Below are 23541 nucleotides of genomic sequence, written 5' to 3'. Positions count from 1 at the left end.
CATGAGACCACGTCTTCTTTAAATCCATGCCTCTGTCAAAGGACATTGAGGTTGTTTCCCTGCCTTGGCTGCTGTGAATCGTGCTGCCATGAACACATGGGTGCGGGATCTTTTGGAAACGCAGTTAGAGTCTGGATGGATGCCCAGGAGTGGGACAGCTGGGTCGTGTGGTAGTTCTATATTTAGTTTTCCAAGGGTGCAACCAGATATGATCATACCCAGGGAAGTAAGTCAGAAAGAGAAAGACAAACACCACATGATGCCACTTACAGGTGGAATCTAAAATAAGGCACACATGACTGCATATATCGAAAAAACCAAGGCCTGTATCAAAGTGGATGTTGCTATCTATTTTCCATCTTTTATGATAAACCCCATGTTTTCACTAGAATGATACTATCTGCGATTATAAATATGCTGTCAAATCTCAAAAACTATATATGGCACAAATGAGCCTATCTACAGAACCGATACAGACTCACAGACACGGAGAGACCTGTGGTCGTCAGGGGGTAGGGGGAGGGAGTGGGATGGACGGGGAGGTTGGGGTTCACAGAGGCAAACTATGACACTGAGAATGGATGAGCCATGTGGTCCTGCTGTCCAGCACAGGGAACTCTATCCAATCTCTTGGGATGGACCAGGATGGAAGAGAATATAAGAACCGGTGTGTGTGTGTGTGTGTGTGTGTGTGTGTGTGTGTGTGTGTGTGTGTGTGTGTGTGTGTAGACTGGGTCACTTTGCTGTACAGCAGAAATTGATACAACATTGTAAGTCAACTATAATAAAAATGATTTTAAAAAGGGCAGTCAAAGGCAGGGGGACCCCAGGCTGGGTTCCTCTCATGTGCATTCTGGTCCCGGACGGGGCTGGTGGCAGCAGGCATCTGAGCCAATCCCCACCCGCCTCCCACACACGGTCTAACCTCCTCACCACGCACGCTCTTCAATTGTCCCTTCATCTCTGTACCACCTCCCATCCTGCATCCCGCATCCCACCATGAGCAATCCAGGTAAGCACGTGGCGTCGGCCATACAGTCCCCTCCTGAGACAGAGGACACGTTTCACCCACTGAAAAGGTCCCAACGGTTGCGTCACAGGGTGGCAAAATGTCCAGGAGTGCGGGCTGTCCATACAAAGGTGAGGTTGCCCAACAAGCAGCATCAGGTCCTCGGAGCGGGAGCAGGGGACACCTCCCCAGAGAAGACGCAAGACCCTTCACCCACCCACAGAGAGATACTGAACGGAGGTCAGCTTGGGGGGAAGGGTGACGGCCACTGGAAGGGACAGAGAGGATGAAGCCCTGACGGCTGCAGGTGCGGTCCTGCTGGAGGACCAGAGGCTGAAGCCGTTCTTCAGAAGCCACGTGCTCCACAGCCCAGGGCACGGAGCCTTCCGGAGAAGCCCCGGACCAGAGATACCACGTCCTGTGACACCGACAGGGTCCTTCCAAGGCCATGATGCCTCAAGTGGCCCCGTGGCCAGACGCCCATCATCAGCTTCCCGCCAACAGCACACCAACAAGAGCGTGTCTCCCCAGATGCGCCACAGACGCTCGGCTACAAATTCTTGTTGGCCTTTGTTCTCTGACTCCATCCCCCATCCACCCAACATCTGAGAGGGGAGCCCCCTCAAAATGCACAAATCTCCATGCGATCTCAATGCCCAGGTTGTCCTTGGGGCCAAGGACACCACGACGCCAAGGGACACAGGCACCTGGGCTGCAGGAGGCCAGGGGTCAGAAAGGAGGCCAAGAACGGGGTGAGGGTCGAAAACCCCACCAGGCAAACGAGGGGGGCCCGTGATGCCTCTGAAGATGGAAACTCTTGGGCCACCTTAACGTGCTGGGGGACCCACAGAGATTTTCGCAAATTCTGTTTGTCGTGAACTTAAGCTGATCCATGGCAGCTTTCTCAAGGTCATAAAGCTAAAATGTCCCACAGGTACCCAGCTGCGCTCCAGGCTTCCAATGGACCTGCCTCGCTACCCAGTCTCCTCTTTATAATGTATCCTCCTTCCCCCCCGGGGGGATGTTTTTCCTTTTTAGGGCCATACCTGTGGCATATGGAAGTTCCCAGGCTGGAGGTCGAATCAGCGCTGCAGCTGCCAGCCTGCATCACAGCCACAGCCACGCCAGATCTGAGCCCCATCTGGGACCTACACGGCAGCTCATGGCAAGACCGGATCCTTAACCCACTGAGCGAGGCCAGGGATCAAACCCTCTTCCTCATGGACACAGTGTTGGGTTCTTAACCTGCTGAGCCCCCACATGAACTTCCTACTAAATTTAAAAGACGTTTTTATGATGTGTTATTATCCGCAAAGCATATGTCGCACGCCAGGTATACACTGGAGCTGCATCAAAGGCTTCCAACAGATGTTCATGCCAAGAAGAAGATTCCATTGTTGTCTCTTAGGATGACAGACAGCATTGGTATGCACGACATCTGGTTTTGAAGCTGAAGGCAGAGAGGTACAAAGGGTGTTGCCCTGTGAAGAGCAGAGGGCTAGGAAATCAGGAACGAGAACGTGTCTGCTTTTCCTAATCCAGGGCTGGTGGCTAAAAATACTCCATTTGACTCCAACTTAATCATGGTTTCACATCGAAAGGCATTAGCCTTAGGACAGTCCAGGTACCTGCAACCACCAGGATATGACCCAGCAACTTCAAGGAACAAAACTACTACGCTGGGTTCCTCAAGAGCCACCTGCCCAGGTCAACACATCTGGAAACACTTTTCTCCCCATGCCGTTTCATCCTGGCCGCCCCACCCCCGCCGCCAAGTTGGATGTTTGTAGAACAATGAAATGTTTTTTTTTAAAAACTCTATGTACCAAAATATTAGCGATAGTATTGGCCAAATCACATCCCTCAGGAATTCAGCGTATACAGTTCTGTAGTCCTGACATTACGCAGCACAGCATCTGGCAGCAGCATTCTTCAGGCAATAATATCACAGTATTTCTCTTTAGTGTCTTTACAAGTCAGTACAGGTTTGCGTACGTTCTTGTACATTCTCATGTATTGATTTAGCACATGTCCGAGTGTCTGCCATTTGGAGACACTCAATAACTACATGGAGGATGGATGGATGGTTGGTAGGCGGATGGATGGATGGATCAAAGAATGGGTGGGTGGGTGGATGGATGAATTGACGAATGTATGGATTGGTGGGTGGGTGGATGGATTAATGGATGAATAGATAGATGGATGGATGGATGGATGGATGGAAGAATGGATGGATAGGTGAGTTGGGTGGATGGATGGATGAATGAAAGAATGGATAGATAAAAGGGTTGGTGGTGGATGGATGAATGGATAGCTGGATGGATGGATGGATGGACAGTGAATGGATGGATGGATACATGGGACAATGGATGGATGGATGGGTTGGTGGGTGAATGGATAGATGGATGGATGGATAGATGAATGGTTGGGTGGACAGATGTATAAATGGATGGATGCAAGAATGGATGGATGGATGGATGGGTTGGTGGGTGGGTGGATGAAATGGAGAAGACAAAGCTAGGAAGTGAGCAGCATCCCTAGAGAGACCTCACCAGATTTCTACAGTTAAGAAGTAAACAGTTCTACTCGTTTCACTGCTACTATCCAGTCTGAAAAACCCATTTGGTTGTTTAAATTTATAGTAGGACAAAGCCACTCACATTCCTATACCTATTATTCCAATGGCTCAGAACACACACAAATACACACCAGAAGGAGACCCCATCACCATTTTAAAATTTTAATTGCAATACATTTGCCGTCATCCAAACCCTAGAAGGCACAGACCCTAGAAGGCACAAGAGGTCGAGCGTCCACCTTCAGCTGGTGCGTCATCGCCCTTACGCACGCATCCTCTTCCCAGAGAAGCTGGATGGGACTCCAATGTTCATTGCCTGGAATTCTCGCACATCTGGATGCCAGACTCAGACTTCTGTTTGTCATAGTCCAACACTGTGGCCCAGAGCGCACACGGTCCTTCTCAGGAACAGACCGATGGGGTTCCTCTGAGGTTATTCTGGGGTTACCCCATCCAACCCACCCGAGGCTCTATCGCTATGGCTATTTCCGACTATCCCTGATGCATCATATGAGTGAAACCAGCCAGGACTACAGACCATTCACCAGCCATCGATAAAAAGAAACAATCCCTCCACAGGTCTCACCTCGAACAAGCAACTGCCCCATCGAGCACCAAATCTTCAAGAAGATTCCCTTACCCAGAGGGCGAGCCTCGTCTGGGGGGGTACACGATGGGGCCAGACGCCCTGCCCACAGCTGCCTCAACTTTCTTCCAACCCTATGCCCTCGCGACTTTCCACAGGACACACATGACAAATACACCATTCAAACATTACAAAAACTGCATTTCTTGGCGTTCCCTGGTGGCTCAGTGGGGTGGAGATCCAGCATGGTGACTGCTGTGGTGCAGGTTCAATCCCTGGCCAGGGATCTACGGCACGCTGCAGCTACAGCCAAAGAAAACTAGATTTCTTTCTCTTTAGTACAGCGGGCGACGTCCAGCTTTAATTACCCTTGTGACGGCCACCGAGGGTGACCCTTAGAGAGACCCCTACACACCGCTCTCATTCCCAGGACGAGGACCTTTCTGAAGGTGAGGCTTTCGGGTAGAATAAAGTGTCCAGTGTCACAAAACGGAGCATTGGCCCCGAAGAGCTGCGCTGGCGTGGCGTGGAGAGCACGATGCCGCCTCACGGTATTTCAAAGAGAGGTAGTGAGACCCAGCAGAGGGCAGGCCGGCGTCCTGGACACACCTGCCTCGAAACAGGCAGCCCCTCCAAGTCCAGGTACTGAGCGTGACCTGTCCCCGCCATCACACATCCCTCGGTGTCAACCCTTGGTTCTCCTAAACCAGTAGGTAAACCAGCGTCGGAGACGCTACCTCCCCCAGGCAGCTGCAATCTGCCTTCCAAACACCGCTGGCTCATCCACACGGGGCCTCTGTCAATGGCCCTTTGAAGTCCTGTGGGGTTTTGTGCAAGAGACACCACACCGTGCTGTTTCTCAGCCACGTTCTGCAAAGCCTAAACCAGAGCGACCCTCAAGACTGAACACTGACTTTGTCTTAAAGGGAAGGGCTTGTCCTCGCGGAGGGATCCCAGGACTCGCAGTCCCTATATCAGTGTCCCGAGCTTTGGGACAGAAGCTGTGCAGTGACATCTAACCCTACGCAGGATGGATACAGCAGCACGGGGCGGAGGCAGCATTTCTGAGCTGCTTCGAGCAAGATCAGAGAACCGTGTCCGGGGTCGACCAGGTTATTCCTGCTCCCTTTGGCGGACACATCACGTCGGAAAGGAAACGTGACGTCCCGGGAGAGCCAGCGAGGCCCCGTGGGCGGGGCTTCGTTCGAGTGGCTTCTGGATGGACCGCGGGATGGACAGGCGGCCTCGCCATCCGCAGAGGCGCATCGCGGAAGAGCCTTCCCTGGGCGGGGCCTGGAGATGCTCGCGGGGCAGGGCCCCTCGGGTCACTGCAGGAAGCGGTCCAGCTTCTCCTGAATGCGGGCAAACGCGTCCCTCCCCAGGTAATCCATGCGCCCCTCCTCCCACTTTCTGCGCTCCTCCTCGGGACTCGGCGCCTTCACCTTCTCTTGGATGGACAGCGCGGAGACGGAGACGGCCAGGGCGACCTAAGGAACACAAGCCCACGGGAGACGGCTTCAGAAAAACTGTCCTTGGACCCTGAGCCATACGCCAGGCGTCTGCCCAGATTGGCATTCCGTTCCGCAGACTCACGGCTCAGGGGGGACCACGGCCCTGCTGACTACAGCAGACCTTCGATTTAGGAGAAAACACGCTGAATGAAATAGAACCTTCTCCGAGTTCCCGTCGTGGACCAGGGATTAACCCGACTAGGATCCATGAGGATGCGGGTTCGATCCCTGGCCTCACTCAGTGGGTGAAGGATCTGGCGTTGCCACGAACTGTGGTGTAGGTCGCAGACGTGCGTGCGGATCCTGCGTGGCTGTGGCTGCGGCGTAGGCGGGCGGCTGGCGCTGCGATTCAACCCCTAGCCTGGGAACCTCCATATGCTGCAGGTGCAGCCCTAAAAAGACCAAAATAAGTAAGTAAATAAATAGAACCTTCTTACTAGACGATGCTTTTTTTTGCCTCCTTTTCCAGAAATTTGATAAAAGATAACAGTACCTGTGTTCCCTTGTTCCTAGATTTTTTTTTTCGGCCGTGCCTGCCACTTGCAAATGTTTCCGGGCCGGGGCTCAAACCCTCACACAGCAGTGACTTAAGCCACAGTAGTGACAACACCAGATCCTTAACCATTAGGCCACCAGGAAACTCTGGACGGGAGTTTATCTTCATGAGCCAGGCTCCCACCAGGATTTCCTCCACACCAGCCCCTGGTCGAGTCCTCCGCCAGCTCTCCCAGGTGGGCACCTTGTCTCCATCTCACGGATGTCCAGAGGACAGGCGCTTACCCACGGTCCCAAGCTCACATCGCGGCTGGGCTGTCAATGGTAGGTCTGCCCAACAAGACTCCCACTCATCCCGTGTCACCCCCGAGACACTCTGCACCTCCTCTGGGAGCCCACAACCACCATGCAGGGGCTGAACGCATGCAGGCGCTCCCATGCCACAGGCTGCACAGCGACGTTTCAGAAGAACCCCTCCACGAGCAGCGCTAGACCTAAGTTCACGATAGAGCATCTGGCATGTGCTATGCTGACCAGCAAGAGACAAAAAGCAAATTCGCAAATTCTGGTCAATGCATCATGCAAACTAACACCTGTTTATGTAGGAAGCCAGCGTCTACATATCTGTTCCTATAAACTGAGTATGTGTGTTTTCACCTCCTCAAACTCATAGGTTAAATTCCTGCCCCCAAGGGGATGGTGACAGGAGGTGGGGCCTTGGGGGGAGTGGGGTCTTGGGGAGGTGGGGCCTTGGGGGAGTGGGGTCTTGGGGAGGTGGGGCCTTGGGGGAGTGGGGTCTTGGGGAGGCAGTCATGAGGGTGGAGCCCCCAGGACGGGATCAGTGCCCTTAGAAAAGAGACACCTGGGAGCCTCCTCGCCCCTTCCATCCTGTGAGGACACAGTGAGAAGATGCTATCTAGGAGCCAGGAAGCAGCCTCACTCTTGTTGTAGCAGCCTGCACAAACCAAGCCACAATGCAAAAAAAAAAAAAACAAACAAACCAAAAACTAATTTTTTCTTTTTATGGCCACATCTGTGGCACATAGAAGTTCCCAGGCCAGAGATCAAATTGAAGATGCACCTGCCAGCCTACACCGCAGCTCACGGCAACGGCCGGATCCTTAACCCACTGAGCGAAGCCAGGGATGGAACCGGCATCCTCATGGACACTACGTCCGATTCTTAACCCGCTGAGCCACAAAGGGAACTCCTTAATTTTCATCCTAAGCCCAGCACTCACCTCTAGAGATTTCTTGGCTATTACTTAAACATCAGAAGCTGTTATCAGACTGATGTTAGGGAGAAAAATTAGCAACTGCCTGCAGGAAACATATCATCAGAGAGACTGAGGTTTAGCACTGTAATATCCGGAAGAGGAAGGGTCAGGAGGAAAGCATCCTTCTCTTCCTTCTTCAAGAAGACCCCGACACATGCTCAATTTGGATGAAAATATTCACCCCCCAATGTCCCAGCTTTTAGGTTCTATTTTTTTTTTTTTTTTGGAGACAATTGATATTTGCTTCCATGCTGACTCTGCAGGAAAACACAGCACAGCCCCGTCACCTCAATTAACTTTGGCAGAACAGTGTTTAAAGAGAGGATGGCCCGTGATTATCAGAGCTGAGGACAGAGAGGAGCAGGGACCGGCCACCGCAGCAGGCACAAGCCAGGGCGAGGCTACAGGGCTCTAAGCAACAGAAGCGGCCGCACGCGCATCTTAAATCAGGGATGCTGCGAAGCTTAGTGATGGCAGGTGCACGTTTAGAGGCGGCCCCCCCGGATCGCGCACAGCATCCATCAGGGCAGCTGGACCAAGCAAATGGCTAGGACACCACCTCCAAAGCGTCCTGGAGTCTGGGATCCCTGGTGACATCCACAGGGGGCACCGGGCTTGGTTCCAAGGATTCCTCAGAGGGGCCGCCTTCGGCCGTATCCGCTGGCTGCTGCAAACACAACCGTTTCCTGGTTAGTCGGCTGCGGGGCTTCAGAGCTCCGTGCAGCCTTAAGTGAAATGACAGCGAATGCCTTTTCCCGGGGAAATAAGATCCAACTGGTGGGTTGGGCTCAAGAACCCCCTGAGCCGAGACCACTGTGCACGTCCCGCCAGCCGCCCGCTGCTCCCTGCCTGGGAGGAGGTGCTGAGGGGTTCACACGCTGCATAAGGCTTCACGTTTCAGAGACGGATTCAACGTGCTGAAAGCCAGCGTCTCTGGAAGCATTTGACTCAAACGGTCTCGCAGCGAGAGTTAAGAGTGGGTTCAACCTTCTGGGGGATGCACAGTCACGGAAGCCCGGATTCAGGAGGGCAAATTTAGGGGAAAAAGGCACAGTCAAAATCCCCAAATACTGATAAGAAACATGGGTTCAATGTTGCGCCATGAATTTTTTTAAAAATTCAGGAAGACGTACATGCAGTATTGACACTGCATCTCTTTCCTGTCTGATTCTCTCTAAAGCAAGAAATAAGAGAATGACTGACTGACGGACACAAAGCCCAGTGATGGAGGAGGGAAAAGGCGAAGCAGGCAGCCAGGGCTCGTAGCCCCCTGGAAACGACACCCACTCGCTGCCACACAAGGGGAAGAGCCATTCAGAAAGGTCACGGGACGGAGAAGCAATATGCAAGAGGGGCCAGTGGGCACAGGTGCACAGAGACACCCAGGATGTGCCCAAGAGGTAGGAAGGAGTTATACCGAGCCGGTTGGGGTCTCTGTGAGGTCTGCAAACTGGGGGGAGGCTGGTGACACAGGGTCACCCAGCTCTCCAGCAGAAGCTTCCACTTCAGGCCAACCTAGCATCTAAAAAAAAGAGCAAATGTAAGTTAGGACAGAGCTTCAGGTCCATCATTAAAAATACCCTATGATAGCACGTATATCTGGACTCTAATACAGGGCACGAATGAACCTTTCCACAGAAAAGAAACTCCCGGACTGGGAGAACTGACCTGTGGTTGCCGCTGAGAGGAGGGGAGGGGGATGGACGGGGAATGTGGGGTTCACAGAGGCAAACTATTGCCTTTGGAGTGGATGGGCAATGAGATCCTGCTGGGTAGCACTGGGAACTCGGTCTAGTCACTGATGATGGAGCCTGATCACGGGAGAAAAAAGAATGTACACACGTATGTGTCACTGGGTCAACACGCGGTACAGTAGAAAATTGAAAGAACACTGCAAACCAGCTATGATGGAAAAAAATAAAAGTCATTATAAAAAAATAAAAATTAAAAATACCCCCAGGTTTTTCTTCCTGCCTCCATGATGCAAGTACAGCTGGAGGAGGAGCAGGTCTGGGACTGGGAGTGCCCTGCTCGTCCACGCTGGCATCTGCTTCTTGGCTCAGCCCCAAGGGGCCTGGCACCTGAGCAGGGCAGTGTGATGAATTCTCACCCACAGCACTGAGATGCGCTGTGAGTCACGCCAGACTGGGCAGTGACATGGGGATACTTTTCCTACCCTCTGTCCCCACAGGTTGGGTGAAAAGCAAGGTGCCCCCCATGTCCAACATCTTCCAAATTCCAGCTAGAATCCGCAAGTGGAACCCTACAGAAAGCCATTCCAGCAGCTGCTTTCTCAGCTCTCCCAAGGACCAGACCCAGCAAAGTCCATCCCAGAGGCATAGGTGACCACATCATGCATGACAGGCAATGGATGGCTTCCCCACGGGACCCTAATCCTCTCTCACGGAGCCACCTCGGAAAAATGCTACCCTGGAAGGTGACAGAACAGAGCCATGGCAGGATCCTGGATCCCTGTGTGACTGCGTAGAGCCGAGTGTGTCTTTGCCAACTCGGCTAAACGGGACACAGACAAGAAACAGACGTGTGTATCGGGGGGCACTTAGTGACAGCTGCGAGCCCACCCTGATGGATTCAGGGCTGGGAGGCCAGCCTGGGCCCCCAGGCTGGAGTCCATCCAAGTCCAAAGGCTCCAGGGGTGTAACTGAAAGGGTGTCAGCCAGAGTTGACAGTGAACTTGGTCACTCAGTTGACCATCCTCCCTGCAAACACTCAGCACAAATCGTACGGGAGGCTGGACTGACACCCAGTGCAGGGGCCAGATAGGCATCAGTGACTCTTTATCCTGGGCTTGCAGCGTCCAAAACCACCTCACACACACACAGGTTTTGAGTGAGGGTGACAATGCATACACCCAGCTCTGGATTGCTGACCCCAGCTTTCCCGATTTGGAAAAGGTCCTATTAATCCCTGCATTAACTGAGGCAGCTGTGAGCGCATTCCTGGATATTTATGGAAAGCTGGGAAGATGGGCAGGGGTGTGGGCTATCCGCAGGGGCCCCACCCTCGTCGGCTACAGTCCAAGGACAGAGATCAACGGTCCGCAAATAACAGCCATGCGCTCACCATCCATGAGAGCCTTTGCCAAGGAAGACAAGAGAGGGTCAAAGGCAGGTGTAACAACTCGGATCGATCTTGTTGAGAGAGGGGAGCACTCCTGAATGAGTAACTTGGGAAATGAACCTTTTTTCCTCCCCTGTCCTTTTAGGGCTGCACCTGTGGCATATGGAAGTTCCTGGGCTAGGGGTCGAATCAGAGCTACCGCTGCCAGCCTATGTCACAGCTACCGCAATACAGGATCTGAGTCGCACCTGCAACCTACACCACAGTTTGTGGGGACGCCAGATTCTTAACCCATGGAGCAAGACCAGGGATCGAACCTGCATCCTCACGGATACCAGTCAGGTTCTTAACCTGCCGAGCTACAACGGGAACTCGTCCCATAAATGAAGTCTTGAAGATGAGCGGGAGATGGGGTGAGAAAGAGAACACGCTGAGCAAAACAGGACAGCATGTGCAAATGTCCTGAGGCAGAGGTAAAGGAGGGTGATAAGAAACGGAAGTAACTTTGCTGTAAAAACTGCACAAAACTTAACACCCCCCCAAAAAAAGGCCATTTTTGGTGAAATTCAGTTAAATTTTACTGTAGAAGATAGTATGTTCATGAAGTTGCTTTTTTTTTTTTTTAATGTTGATTTTTCTACTGAATCAGTTCGAAAGTGCAAAGTAAAAGAACGGCTCTTTACTACACACGACATCCTGCCGTGTGCCGCCACAGGGACGCACCTAGAGATTCTCATACCAAGTGAAGTCAGTCCGACAGAGAAAGACACAGACCCTCGGAGATCACTTCCAGGTGGCATCTAAACTGTGACACAAATGCACCTGTCTACAGAACAGAAACAGACTCACCGACACAGAGCCCAGACATGGGGCTGCTGAGGGGGAGGGCTGGACGGGGAGTTTGGGGTCCGTAGACGCCAACCCGGACACTGAGAATGGATCAGCAACTGGGACCTCTTGGGAGAGACCAGGACGGAAGATAAACCACACAAGGGCACATGTGTGTATACGGCTGACGGGGTCACTTTGCTGTACAGCAGACGTGGACATAACGTGGCGAATCCACTGTACTTTTGCAAAATACATTTCAACCCCCCCTCCCCCAATACGGCTCGTTCTCCCCAGTCTTGATTATGGGTGTGAAATCCAAGCATAAAGCTCTAAGAATGCGGAGAGAAAGCAAAATGATCGTGTTATCCAAGAGACGAAAGGCCAGGATAACAGCAGCTCCATTTCATTCCGTGTTCCAACCCGGTTCCTAACATGCACTCCTCAATGTCCACGTCATGCCTTTTCCTTTGCACAGCAGCCTTGTGAGGGTGTGCTTCCTGCTCTGCCGGGGGAAAAGTTTCATTTGCAGACAGAGACAAGGGTTAAGGATGCCAAAGTCACACAGGAGAGACAGGGGATTTGAGCGTGCTCTGCTCTGATCACCCAGCCCTCTGCGAGCCCAAGAAACCTCCCATCATGAAGGCACCTTCAGTCCCTTTGCTCTACAAAACACTACCACAACGTTTAGGAGGCAAAAACAGTGTGAACGAGGTAAATGCACTATCACACCAACATGCACACGATCCAAATACATAATTTCCTTCTCCAGTTAGGGCTGGGGGGCAGAATGTTCTAGATTTGAATGCAGACGCCCGCTTAAGAAAAAAATGTACAAATAGCCAGATAAATCCCTTCCCCACTCTGAGACGCTATTTCTTTAATAACCCATGGCACAGACACCTGATGTCACGGACAAAGAAAGCCAGGCGCCTGGCAAACAGTCAGTGCCCCCCAAAAGATGAGGCAAACTGGAGTGACGAAACGCCCGTGTTGTCACCTGCATGTCTCTCCACAAAGAACACACAGAGAAATTCCACGTGGGGCGTCGTGACATTTTCCCCTTCCTTGGAAGGGACTGAACTCAGGGCTGCAGAGTTGACAGGAACGGAGGGCCTGATAAGCCCCCTCTCCGGCGTGGCTTTAGATGCGGGAGCGTCTCCCAAGTTGCACTTCAGGAGAAGCAGCAACGGCAAGTCATGCTAACAGGTCTGCACGAGCATCCTGATGGCTCCAATAAAAGCTCAGGGAGATAAAACAGATAAACCACGAAGTCCTTCTACAGGGCACTGAGAACGACGTTCAACACCCTGTCATAAGCCATCGTGGAAAAGAATCCGAAAAAGAACATGCATAGAGTGGAATCTGAACAGAGGACAGACGGACTGTCTTTGCAGAACAGACGCTGACTCACGGACAATGAAAAACGTGTGGTCTCCGGAGGGGACAGGTTGGGGGGTGGGGGGATGCGCTTGGGCTGTGGGATGGACATCCTGTGAAATCAGATTGCGATGATCATTAGACAACTACAGATGTGATAAATGCATCTGAGTAATAATAATAATAAAAAAAGAATATACATATGTACTGACAATGTTTTGAGGCATAGTCTTTTTCAGATTTATATATATATGGAAGTGAATCGTTTCACTGTACACCTAAATGATCAGAACACTGTACAGCAACTCTATTTTTTTTTTCTTTTTTTTTTTTTTTTTGTCTTTAAGGGCCGAACTGGTGGCAAAGGGATGTTCCCAGGTTGGGGGTTGGATCGGAGCTGTAGCTGCCCGCCGACACCGCAGCCACCGCAATGCTGGATCTGAGCCGTGTCTGCGACCGACACCACAGCTCACGGCAACACCAGATCCTTAACCCACAGGGCGAAGCGAGGGATCGAACCCGTGTCCTCAAGGATGCTAGTCAGGTTCGTGAACCCCTGCGCCACGATGGAAACAGCCTCTACTTCCATTTAAAAAGAAAGACCAAAAAATGCACGTTAACAACGGAAATAAATATAAGTGGACACAGGGATAATAAATACTCCCCTCTTTCTTTCCAGCGACAGAGAGGGAGGGAATTCCGAGGACGGACGAGGACAATCGCGGGCGCAGAGCCAGCCTTGCAGCCCTTTGCTGGCGAGCTCGGGAACGAAGCCCCGGGACGCGGGGCTTCTGCAGATGGCACGTCTCTGGATCCTTCAACGATCAGCATTTCGCCGAGTCGTACCCCCAACCCGCTGCCAGAAGCTTGAGTCAACTTTGAAAAGAGACACGCATGGGAAGGGAAGAAACATCCAGAGGCTTCTCGGCGCAAAGAACACACAGAAGCTCAAGCATGGACAACATTCCAAGGCTCGAAGGCGTCTGGCTCCAGAAAGATGGAAGCAGAAAGAACATGCTGAAGCCAGATCACCCACGCACGGAAGGGAGAGCCACGGGACAGGGCGAGACGTGGCTCCCGGCCACCACCCCCAAGAAGGGAAATTTAGAACCAGCAACGAACACACACGCCGCTGCCCCATGGACCGGCATCCTGGGAACGTACCACTGTCGGGGTGAAAGCAGAGAATACAAACGCGCACAGGTCTTCACGAACCAAAGAGGAAGAGGAGCTCCCGCTGTGGCTCAGCAGCTTAAGAACCTGACATTGTGGCCGTAAGGATCCAGGTTCGATCCCTGGCCTCGCTCGGGGGGTTGGGGTGGGGTGAAGGATCCGGGGTTGCCGTGAGCTGTGATGTAGGTCGCAGACACGGCTTGGATCCTGCATCACTGTGGCTGTGGTGTAGACCGGCAGCTGCAGCCCCTTAGCTCGGGCCCTGCCATAGGCCGCAGGTGCGGCCCTAAAAAGAAAAAACGAAGAACAGAGACGTTCCTGTGTGGCTTGGCAGGTGAAGGATCTGGCGTGGTCCCTGCTGTGACTTGGGCCGCTGCTGTATTGAGGGTTCAATCCCCGGCCCGGGAACTGCCCCGTGCTGTGGGTGTGGCCAAAAATAAAGAACTAGCAAAAAATATCTCTCTTACACATGCACTTATATGGGAAATAAATGAGATATTATTCAGCTTCACTTCTGAAAACGGAGACCTTGCATCCACAGTGCCTCCCAGGTCCAGACTCAGCTCCTGCACAGCTACAGGGAGTTGTGAAAATATGTTTTTTTGGGCATTGGGTTCCCAATTCCCCAGGAAAGAATCGGGAGCATATCATTCAATGTACGGCCAGTAGGTGGTGGTGATGCTGCCTAACTCGTGAATTCATACCTGGGCGCATAAAACAATGACACTACAAAGATCCCTGCCTCTTAAAAGGGCAGTGACGGCGTCTTTTTTTTTTTTTTTTCCCCATTTCTAGGGCCGTTCTTGCAGCATGTGGAGGTTCCCAGGCTAGGGGTTCAATCGGAGCTGTAGCCGCCAGCCTACACCACAGCCACAGCATCGCGGGATCCAAGCCACGTCTGCGACCTACAGCACAGCTCACGGCAACACCGGATCCTCAACCCACTGAGCAAGGCCAGGGATCAAACCCGCAACCTCACCCACTGAGCGAGGCCAGGGATCAAACCCGCACCCTCATGGTTCCTAGTCGGAGTCGTGAACCACTGCGCCACGACGGACACTCGAACGTCATCGTTTTACAGACGCATTTCATCACCAAATATTCAATCGATGAGATGTTTCTTCTCTTTTAAAAAACTATATTGACGTAGAGTTAATTTACAATGTTGTGTTCCTGCAAAGTGACTCCGGCAAACTTATATACGTGTGTATATCCTTTCTCATGTTCTTCTTTTGTTTGTTTTGGCCACACCTGCCACATGTGGAATTGCCCCGGCCAGGGATCGAACCCGCACCACAGCAGCGACCCAGGCTGTTTCCATGATGCCAGGTACTTAACCCACTGTGCCACAGGGGAACTCCTCTTTTTCATACTCTCTTCCAGGATGGTTTATTTCATCTGTGCTCTACCACAGGGCCTTGCTAATCCCTCCTATGTAATTCTTTGCCTCTGCTGATGGGAGTTTTTCAAAATGCTAATCTCTGCCAGGAACACCCTTCCTGGCACACGGAGAAATACTGTTTGACCCGCTATCTCTGCATCCTTTAGGCTGGTCCACTGGACCCATCAAAATAAGCATCGGAGCTGGAAAGGGTTTTCACGGAGGTCCTTCACGGAGTCTTACGTGTGGGTTAAACATTTCGTGTGAACGCTGACTTTTAAAAAATCCCGGCAGCAAGGATTTACTGACGAGCACAGGAGATGATATTCAGTATCTGGCAATAACCTATTTATGGACTATAATCTTAAAAAAAAAACATAATAACTGCATCGCTCTGCTACACTCCTGAAACTAATGCAACAGTGTACATCAACTCTATTTAAAAAAGAAAAGAAAAGAAAAGAAAAAAGATCCTTGCAGGCTCAGGGCTCCTCCAGGCACCACAGGGACGAGGGGTCATTTAAGAGCTTAACTGACAGATTCTTTACATTCCTGGAAACTTAACTCTCAAAAGGCACTTCCTGGGGCCCAGAGCCGGCAGAGAGGCCCTCAGGGAACAGGAGGAGGAATAAAAAAGCTGGGCAAAGCTCGCCTTCTACCACCCCCGCAGTCCAAACGTGGGTGGGTGGGGTTTTTTTATTTTTCCGTTTGTCTGGATGGTGCTTGGAAACGGCACCTCAAAAATGATTAATGCAGGGAGTTGCCTGGACCTCATGGATCCCACATTCAAGCAAGATGCAGCCTGCCTGCCATGGATAGATTTGCTAAACTTGAAACAGGCGTGGCTTATCATCCTGGAGAAACAGCTCCAGAGTTATTCCCAAAACACGGAAAAGGACAGTTTCTCTTCCCTCCAGCCCCCAGGTCCGTCCCCAGCCACAAATTCGTGTTAATTCTTGGGAGACCCATAGGAATTGGGAAAAACAGCTTTTGAACGTGAGAATGTACAATGACAACGCCTGAAACAGTCGTGTTCAAGGGGGTCTCACTGTAAAACACATTCCTGCCACCTCTTCCCCTGCGCCCAGAAAGCTTTGCCCCCCCCACTTTTTAGGGCTGCACCCCTGGCATATGAAAGTTCTCTGGAGGCTGCAAAGCACAGCCACAGCTACGTGAGATCTGAGCCACATCTGTGACCGACACCAAAGCTCATGGCCACACCAGAACCGTAACCCACAGAGCGAGGCCAGGGATCAAACCTGCATCCTCATGGATACTAGTCAGGTTTGTTTCCTCTGAGCCACAGCGGGAGCTCCAAGCTTTGCCTTTTGAACTTGAAAAACTGGGGACTCCCCAACACTCTGGAAGAGACTGAACCTCTGTTCTCCAGGTATTAGTTTTCCATGGCTGCTGTGTGACAGAGGGGCCATGAACTTGGTGGCTTAAAACGGTGCCGGCTGATGATGTCAGCTGTTCTGGAAGGCAGAGGGCCCCACTGGGTGGGTGTGGGCGGAGCTGACTTCCCACAGAAGCTTCCAGCACGGACCTGTTTCTTTGCCACCTCCAGCGAGAAGTGGTACCCAGCTCCCTCGGCACATGGCATCTTCATCTTCAAAGCCAGCAGCTCACCAGCCTCCCATCTCTGCCCCTCCCACCTCTGCGCCATCCCATCTCATCAGATTCCCCCTCCGTCCCCCTCTTACACAAACACGGGTGATGACCTTGGGGCCACCGGGAAAATCCAGGGCCACCTGCCCACATCGAGGATCTTAGCTCAATCATCCCTGCAAAGACCCCACTTCCACCTAAGGTAGCATGTCTAGCTTGCAGAGGTGAGGATGTGTCTGTGGATGGCTGTACCGCGCCAGGCAATTCTGCAATTCTCTAAATCCTCAGGGGCCCAGGGACATCCAGGGACTAACCCGCGTCTCCCGCTCCACCGGGCCATGCAAACCACGCCCACTTACATCTTCCGCAGAAGGTGCTTCAGGCGAAGGAGGGGTCTCTGACACCACCACGGTTCTCTCCAGTGGGTCCCGGGCAGGCCTGGGCTGGCTGGGCCCTTCTGCAGAATTTGCACCCGGCTCCTCGGTGCTGGGCATGGAACTTACACCCGGTCCCTCAGCAGTGGGCCCTGAACATGCACTGGGTGACCCAGCGCCCCTGAGGTGAGCCTGCAAAACAGGGGGGGCACGCTTAGCAACGTTTCTCGCAATCTTTGCAACTCACCACTGCCCTTGGGGCCCTAGGACCCATCCCATTCCGCGGGGGCCAGTGGTCCCCATTTCCCATCCAATTTCAGTAATCAGAAGCGTGGGGAGGTCCTGCGGTGGCTCAGCGGGTTACGAACCCGACACAGAGTCCATGAGGATGCGAGGTCCATCCCTGGCCTCGCTCCATGGGTTAAGGATGCGGCGTTGCCATAAGCTGCAGTGTGGGTTGCAGATGCAGCTCGGATCTGGTGTTGCCGGGGCTGTGGTACAGACCTGCAGCTGCAGCTCTGATTAGACCCCTAGCCCGGGAACTTCCATACACCCAAAAAGAAAAAAAAAAACCAGAAGCACGGCCAATGGATGCCATGTGCTCCTGTGATGCTGTGCCCCGAGAACCTGCAGGTGAGCCGTATGTGTTCTGGGCGGAGGCGAGGTCTCCCATGCCCTCTGGCTGACAGAGAGGCCCCCAGGTCCACAGGGCTCCTGGTGACAAGACAGCGTCCATTCGGATCCAACACTCAGAGGGTGACAGGTGGGAAAAGGCATGAACGCTTTAAGTGGGGACCACACAGCATCAGGGGGTCGAATCGGAGCTGCGGCTGAGGTCTACACCACAGCCACAGCAACACTGGATCCTTAACCCACGGAGCGAGGCCAGGGATGGAACCCGCATCCTCACAGACACTATGTGAGGTTCTTAACCTGCTGAGCCGCTAGAGGAATGCCCGACCTCATTTTATCTCAAAAAAAAAGCCTCAGAACCACTGAGTCTTACTTTCTTTGCATAGAATCGCGGATGCAGCAGCCTGCTGGGCAGAAAAGCACCGCAACTTCTCATCGGGGACGAGATCGGCATAAATGCTTATTGGCTCCTGCACAGAAGCAGGAAACGGTGGCGTCTACTTGGAAAGCCCAGCTCCACCCAAACCCAAACCAGAGAAAACACCAAACTATCCATTCTTTCCAAGGTCCCTGTGCCTTGACCGACCCTGGACTCCACTGCACCAGTAAAGGGTGCTAGTAAAAATCAACAAAGAAAGAAAGTTTCCTCGGACCTTATTGTAAAAGGTGTTTTGCCAGGCTCATGCCTCCTCGTTAAATCCACTGCATAAACGCTACTCTGGAGAGCAGGTAGGGCTTTTCGTTTTTTTTAATTGAAGTACAGTTGATTTACAATGTTGTGCTAATTTCTGCTATACAGCGAAATGATAGCTTTATATATATATTCTTTGATATGTGATATATTACATGCAATATTTATATGTAACATATCTATTTAAATTTTATTTATATTTACTATATATTCTTTTTCATATTCTTTTCCACTGTGGTTTATCGCAGGAGATTGGATAGAGTTCCCTGTGCTATACAGTAGGATTTTACTGTTTATCCATTCCTTTTTTTTTTAATCTTTTTTTTTTTTTTTTGTCTTTTTGCCATTTCTTGGGCCGCTCCCGCAGCATATGGAGGTTCCCAGGCTAGGGGTCTAATCGGAGCTGTAGCCACTGGCCTACGCCAGAGTCACAGCAACGCAGGATCTGAGACGCGTCTGCAACCTACACCACAGCTCACGGCAATGCCGGATCCTTCACCCACTGAGCAAGGGCAGGGATTGAACGCACAACCTCATGGTTCCTAGTCGGATTCGTTAACCAATGCGCCACGACGGAAACTCCTTTTTTTGGTCTTTTTAGGGTCGCTCCCACAGCATGTGGAACTTCCCAGGCTCTAAGTCAAATCAGAGCTCTAGCCACTGGCCCACACTGCAGCCACAGCAACGCCAGATCCAAGCCGTGTCTGGGACCTACACCACAGCTCATGGCAATGCCTGATCCTTAACCCACTGAGTGAAGCCAGGGATCAAACCTGCACCCTCATGGATACGAGCCAGGTTCGTTACCGCTGAACCAGAATGGGAACGCCTACTGTTTATCCATTCTAAACGTCAGAGTTGGCATCTGCTAACCCCAAACTCCAGAAAAATCAGGAGGAGAGGGGAGGAATAAATTAAGAGTTTGGGATTAATATACATACACGACCAGACATAAAACAGAGAATCAACAAGGACCTACCTACCGTACAGCACAGAGAACCATACCCAGTATTTTGCCATAACCTATCAGGGAAGGAACCTAAACAAGAATATATAAATCTATGTGCATAATTGAATCGTTCTGCTGCACACCTGAAACTCACATGATACTGTACATCAACCACACGTCCATAAAAAATATATATATTTTTCATCTTTTGTCTTTTTAGGGCCACACTTATGGCATATGGAGGTCCCCAGGCTAGGGGTCTAATCGGAGCTACAGCTGCCGGCCTGCGCCACAGCCACAGCCACGCCAGATCTGAGCCACGTCTGTGACCTAAACCATGGCTCACAGCAACGCCGGATCCTTAACCCATAGAGTGAGGCCAGGGATCAAACCCACAACCTCATGGTTCCTAGTCGGATTCGTTTCTGCTGCGCCACGACGGGAACCCCAAAAAATAAATTAAAAAAAAAAATCAAATGGGTGCCAATCAACACGTTACAAAATACCCTCTTCAGACACTGCCTCCCCCGACTGGTCCTTCAGGTGAGGACAGGAAAGTGGCAAATGTCGCCTCCAACCGCATTTCTCATCGATTCGTCTTGAGCCACTTCATCTGCGAGTGGTTGCTGCCCTGATGCAGGGGCTCATTGAAACACCCGTGGAAGCACCCGTCCTGGAAACCACAGCGGCCGGTCCGCTCATGAACCATTCATGATGCTGCACCCAAAAAAGGAAAAGAACAAAACAGGTGCCTGCCTCTTGCAGCATCCTTCTGCGTGCATGCTGCCGACTCCTGAAGGACAGGAAGAAAAACCCATCCCACCTGCTCAGGGACCATGTATCCCCCTGGGGGCTTCCTTCTCGGACCGTGAGGGACACGCGTACTTACCGTGTGTCCTGGGGGGGTCTGCTCGCCCTCCTCCAGGACAGTTTCATAAAGAGGCAGGACGCCGCGGTGGAAGGTCTTCCACCAGAGGTTAAGGAAGGACGCCTGGTGCTGGCTGAGCGCCCCGGCGCCGTCCGTGCACACGGAGCCCGTCTCGGGATTGTAGGTGTAGTGCCAGGGCTTCCTGGACCCCAGGAAGTGGACAACCTTCGCCCTGGAGCCGAATCTGACAAGGAAACATAGAGCATAGGTCCCTCCTGTCCTGGGAAATAATTGTCATCGGGAGGTCCCGGGCGGGGCGCAGCGGGTTACCAACCCGACAAGTATCACGAGGACGCAGGTTCGAGCCCCCGCCTCGCTCAGTGGGTTAAGGATCCTGGCGTGGCTGTGGCTGTGGCACAGGCCCTTGCCTGGGAACTTCCATATGCTGCACGTGCGGTCCTAAAAAGCCAAAAAAAAAAAAAAAAAAAAGAAAGAAAGAAAGAAAAGAAAATGGAAGAAAATTATACTAATCTGTTAATCAATCAATGTCCCCAGTCTTTCACCTTCCATAGAATAAGAAACATAAATATAACTCCCCGGGAACATTTCCCAAAATAGGAAGAATACATCCAGGGTCTTGTAAAGATGGGCAGGTGGTCCCCTTGTGGCTCGGAGGGTTAAGAACCTGACGAGCATCCATGAGGTTGCAGGTTCAATCCCTGGCTTCGCTTAGTGGGTTAAGGATCTGGTGCTGCTCTGAGCCGTGGTGTAGGTCACCGATGCAGCTGGGATCTTGCATTGCTTGACAGTGGCTGTGGCGCAGGCCAGCAGCTGTAGCTCCAATTCAACCCCTAGCCTGGGAACCTCCATATGCCAGGCGCACAGCCCTAAAAAAGCAAAAATAAATAAATAAAATAAAATAAAATTTGTTATAAGAGTGACATCTTGACTGTTTCAATAGGGGACAGCTGGTTTCTCTTATCTGCACCTGCATTCAGCCCAATGCTTTATCACATCGTGGTATTTCCGCAAATTTATTTATGAGGAAATGGGAGTGAAAAAGGGAAAAATAACATCTCAGAATTATTATTACTTTTGGCATTTAGGGCCGAACCTTCAGCATATGGAAGTTCCCAGGCTAGGGCTTGAATCGGAGCTACAGGGCTGGTCTACACCATGGCCACAGCAACACAGGATCCAAGCCACGTCTGCGACCTACACCCCAGGCACAGAATGCCAGATCCTTAACTCGATGAGTGAGGCCAAGGATCAAACCCGCCTCCTCAGGAATATTAGTTGGGTTTGTTACCACTAAGCCGCCACGGGAACTCCCACAGAATTAATTTTTTTTTTAAGTCACTGACTTCACAAATCCTGGAAAGAGTGGCGGGGAACCCCTGGGGGTTCCCTGGGCAACACTTTGGGAACCACTCTCCTTAAGCCTTGCTGCCTTGACTACCTCTCACATAAACGGATAAATAAGCAGGTGCAGGGACGACCTGGGGATTTTTCCCTCCAAGATGCCAAAAGATGGCACGGATTCTGAGAGAGAGAACCCGTGACCGGCAGCGGCAGGCAGACAGATGGGGCTCCACGTAAAACTTACTGTCTGAAAGCGGGGCCGTACGTGTACGCCGTGTTGCTACTCAGGTTATAGATGAACGGCAGGTGCTTGTGGATGTCGGCCGTGGACCAGCTACTGAAGAAACTGTTCAACAAGCCTTGGTCTGCCCCTACGCAGTCAACAAACAGCCAAAGAAGTGAATCACGAATGGTGCAGAGCGTCAAGAGGACACAAGACGTGTCTGATGGGCGTAGCGGGAAAACACAAATTGCATGCCTTCTCCCAGCTCCCTGACCACCATGGTTATCTCAAAAGGGACGGAGACCCACAGCATTCATTTAAAAAGTGCTCTCTCCAGAATTCCCCCTGATGACACAAACGATGGCTAATAACCTCGCGTAGGGTCTCCCAAATTCTCCCTTCTGCCAACGAATTCCACCAGGTACTGACAACTGCTTTCCCTATCCTTTCTGCCAACTTTTGTCAACTTCCTCATCCTTACCTAGAACCAAGTTTTCTTTCTTTTTCTGCCTATGTTTTTTTTGTTTTTTTTTTGTTTGTTTGTTTGTACAGTTGCTTCACTGTTACGTTAAGTTACAGGTGTACAAAAGAGGTGTTCACAATTTTTAAAGGTTATACTCCATTTACAGTTGTTATAAAATATCGGCTATATTCCCTAGGCTGTGCAACGATATCTCCTTGTAGCTTATTTTATTTACACCTCTTAATCCCCTCCCCACAGGTCACCACCACTCTGTCTGCTGTATTGCAAGTCTGCTTCTTTTTCGTGATATTCACTAGTTTGTTGTATTTTTTAGATTCCACTCATAAGTGATAACATACAGTATTTGACTTTCTCTGTCTGATGTGTTTCACTATGTATAATGCCCTTCAGGTCCATCCATGTTGCTGCAAATGGAATTGGTTCATTCTTTTTCGTGGCTGAGTAATATTCCATTCCATATGGACCATATCTTCTTTAGCCATTCCTCTGTCGATGGACAGTTAGGTTGTTTCCATGTCTTGGCTATTGTGAATAGTGCTGCTGTGAATACTGGGGTGCATGGATCTTTACAAATTAATTAGTGTTTTTTAGTTGTGTTTTTGGAGATATACCCAGGAGTGGAATTACTGGATTAGATGGTAGTTTCTATTTTTTGTCTTTTGAGGAACCTCCATACGGTTTCCACAGCGCTGCGCCAATTTACATCCTAATTCTTCCATAGTCTAGTATTTTCTTGCACATTATAAAAACTACAGCATCTTCTCCATCCATGATGCCTGATCTGGCAAATACCTGGTTTCTGGTTGGTTCGCAGTTAAGTCTCCCCTCTATTCTATACCGGGATTGGCCAATAAAGCACGCATCTGTGTTTGTACAGAAGGTTTTGCTGGAACACGGCCAGGCTCAGTGACGTCTTGTCCCTGGCTGATTTCTCGCTACAACAGCAGGGACACGTACCTGCCACAGAGGTGGTACGGCCCACGATGCTGCAACCACTATCCGGCCCTTTGGAGAAAGACTGTCTGCCCGTGCCATGCGATCAGGATGGAGG

The 23541-nt window shown here is 51.3% G+C and overlaps 1 protein-coding gene across 10 annotated transcripts in view; it reads right to left on the bottom strand.

Moving 5' to 3' along the window:
* GYG2 (glycogenin 2) overlaps positions 3734 to 23541 on the bottom strand; it is a 37103-nt gene continuing 17295 nt past the window's right edge. For 7 of the 10 annotated variants that reach the window (XM_021079763.1, XM_021079762.1, XM_021079761.1 and 4 more), the window contains exons 6-11: positions 22028 to 22154; positions 20443 to 20665; positions 17266 to 17472; positions 8873 to 8977; positions 8015 to 8122; positions 3734 to 5660 (exon numbers count right to left, since the gene is read on the bottom strand). In XM_021079763.1, coding sequence (XP_020935422.1) covers positions 5499 to 5660; positions 8015 to 8122; positions 8873 to 8977; positions 17266 to 17472; positions 20443 to 20665; positions 22028 to 22154 — 932 coding nt within the window. In that variant the 3' untranslated portion in view covers positions 3734 to 5498. The remainder of the gene's footprint in view (positions 5661 to 8014; positions 8123 to 8872; positions 8978 to 17265; positions 17473 to 20442; positions 20666 to 22027; positions 22155 to 23541) is intronic. The other 3 variants (XM_021079767.1, XM_021079766.1, XM_021079765.1) reach the window with 2 other exon arrangements.

The sequence above is a fragment of the Sus scrofa genome, chromosome X, assembly GCF_000003025.6.
Source record: "Sus scrofa isolate TJ Tabasco breed Duroc chromosome X, Sscrofa11.1, whole genome shotgun sequence".
Taxonomy (NCBI): Eukaryota; Metazoa; Chordata; class Mammalia; order Artiodactyla; family Suidae; genus Sus; species Sus scrofa.
This window is presented reverse-complemented; position numbering and strand designations above follow the sequence as displayed.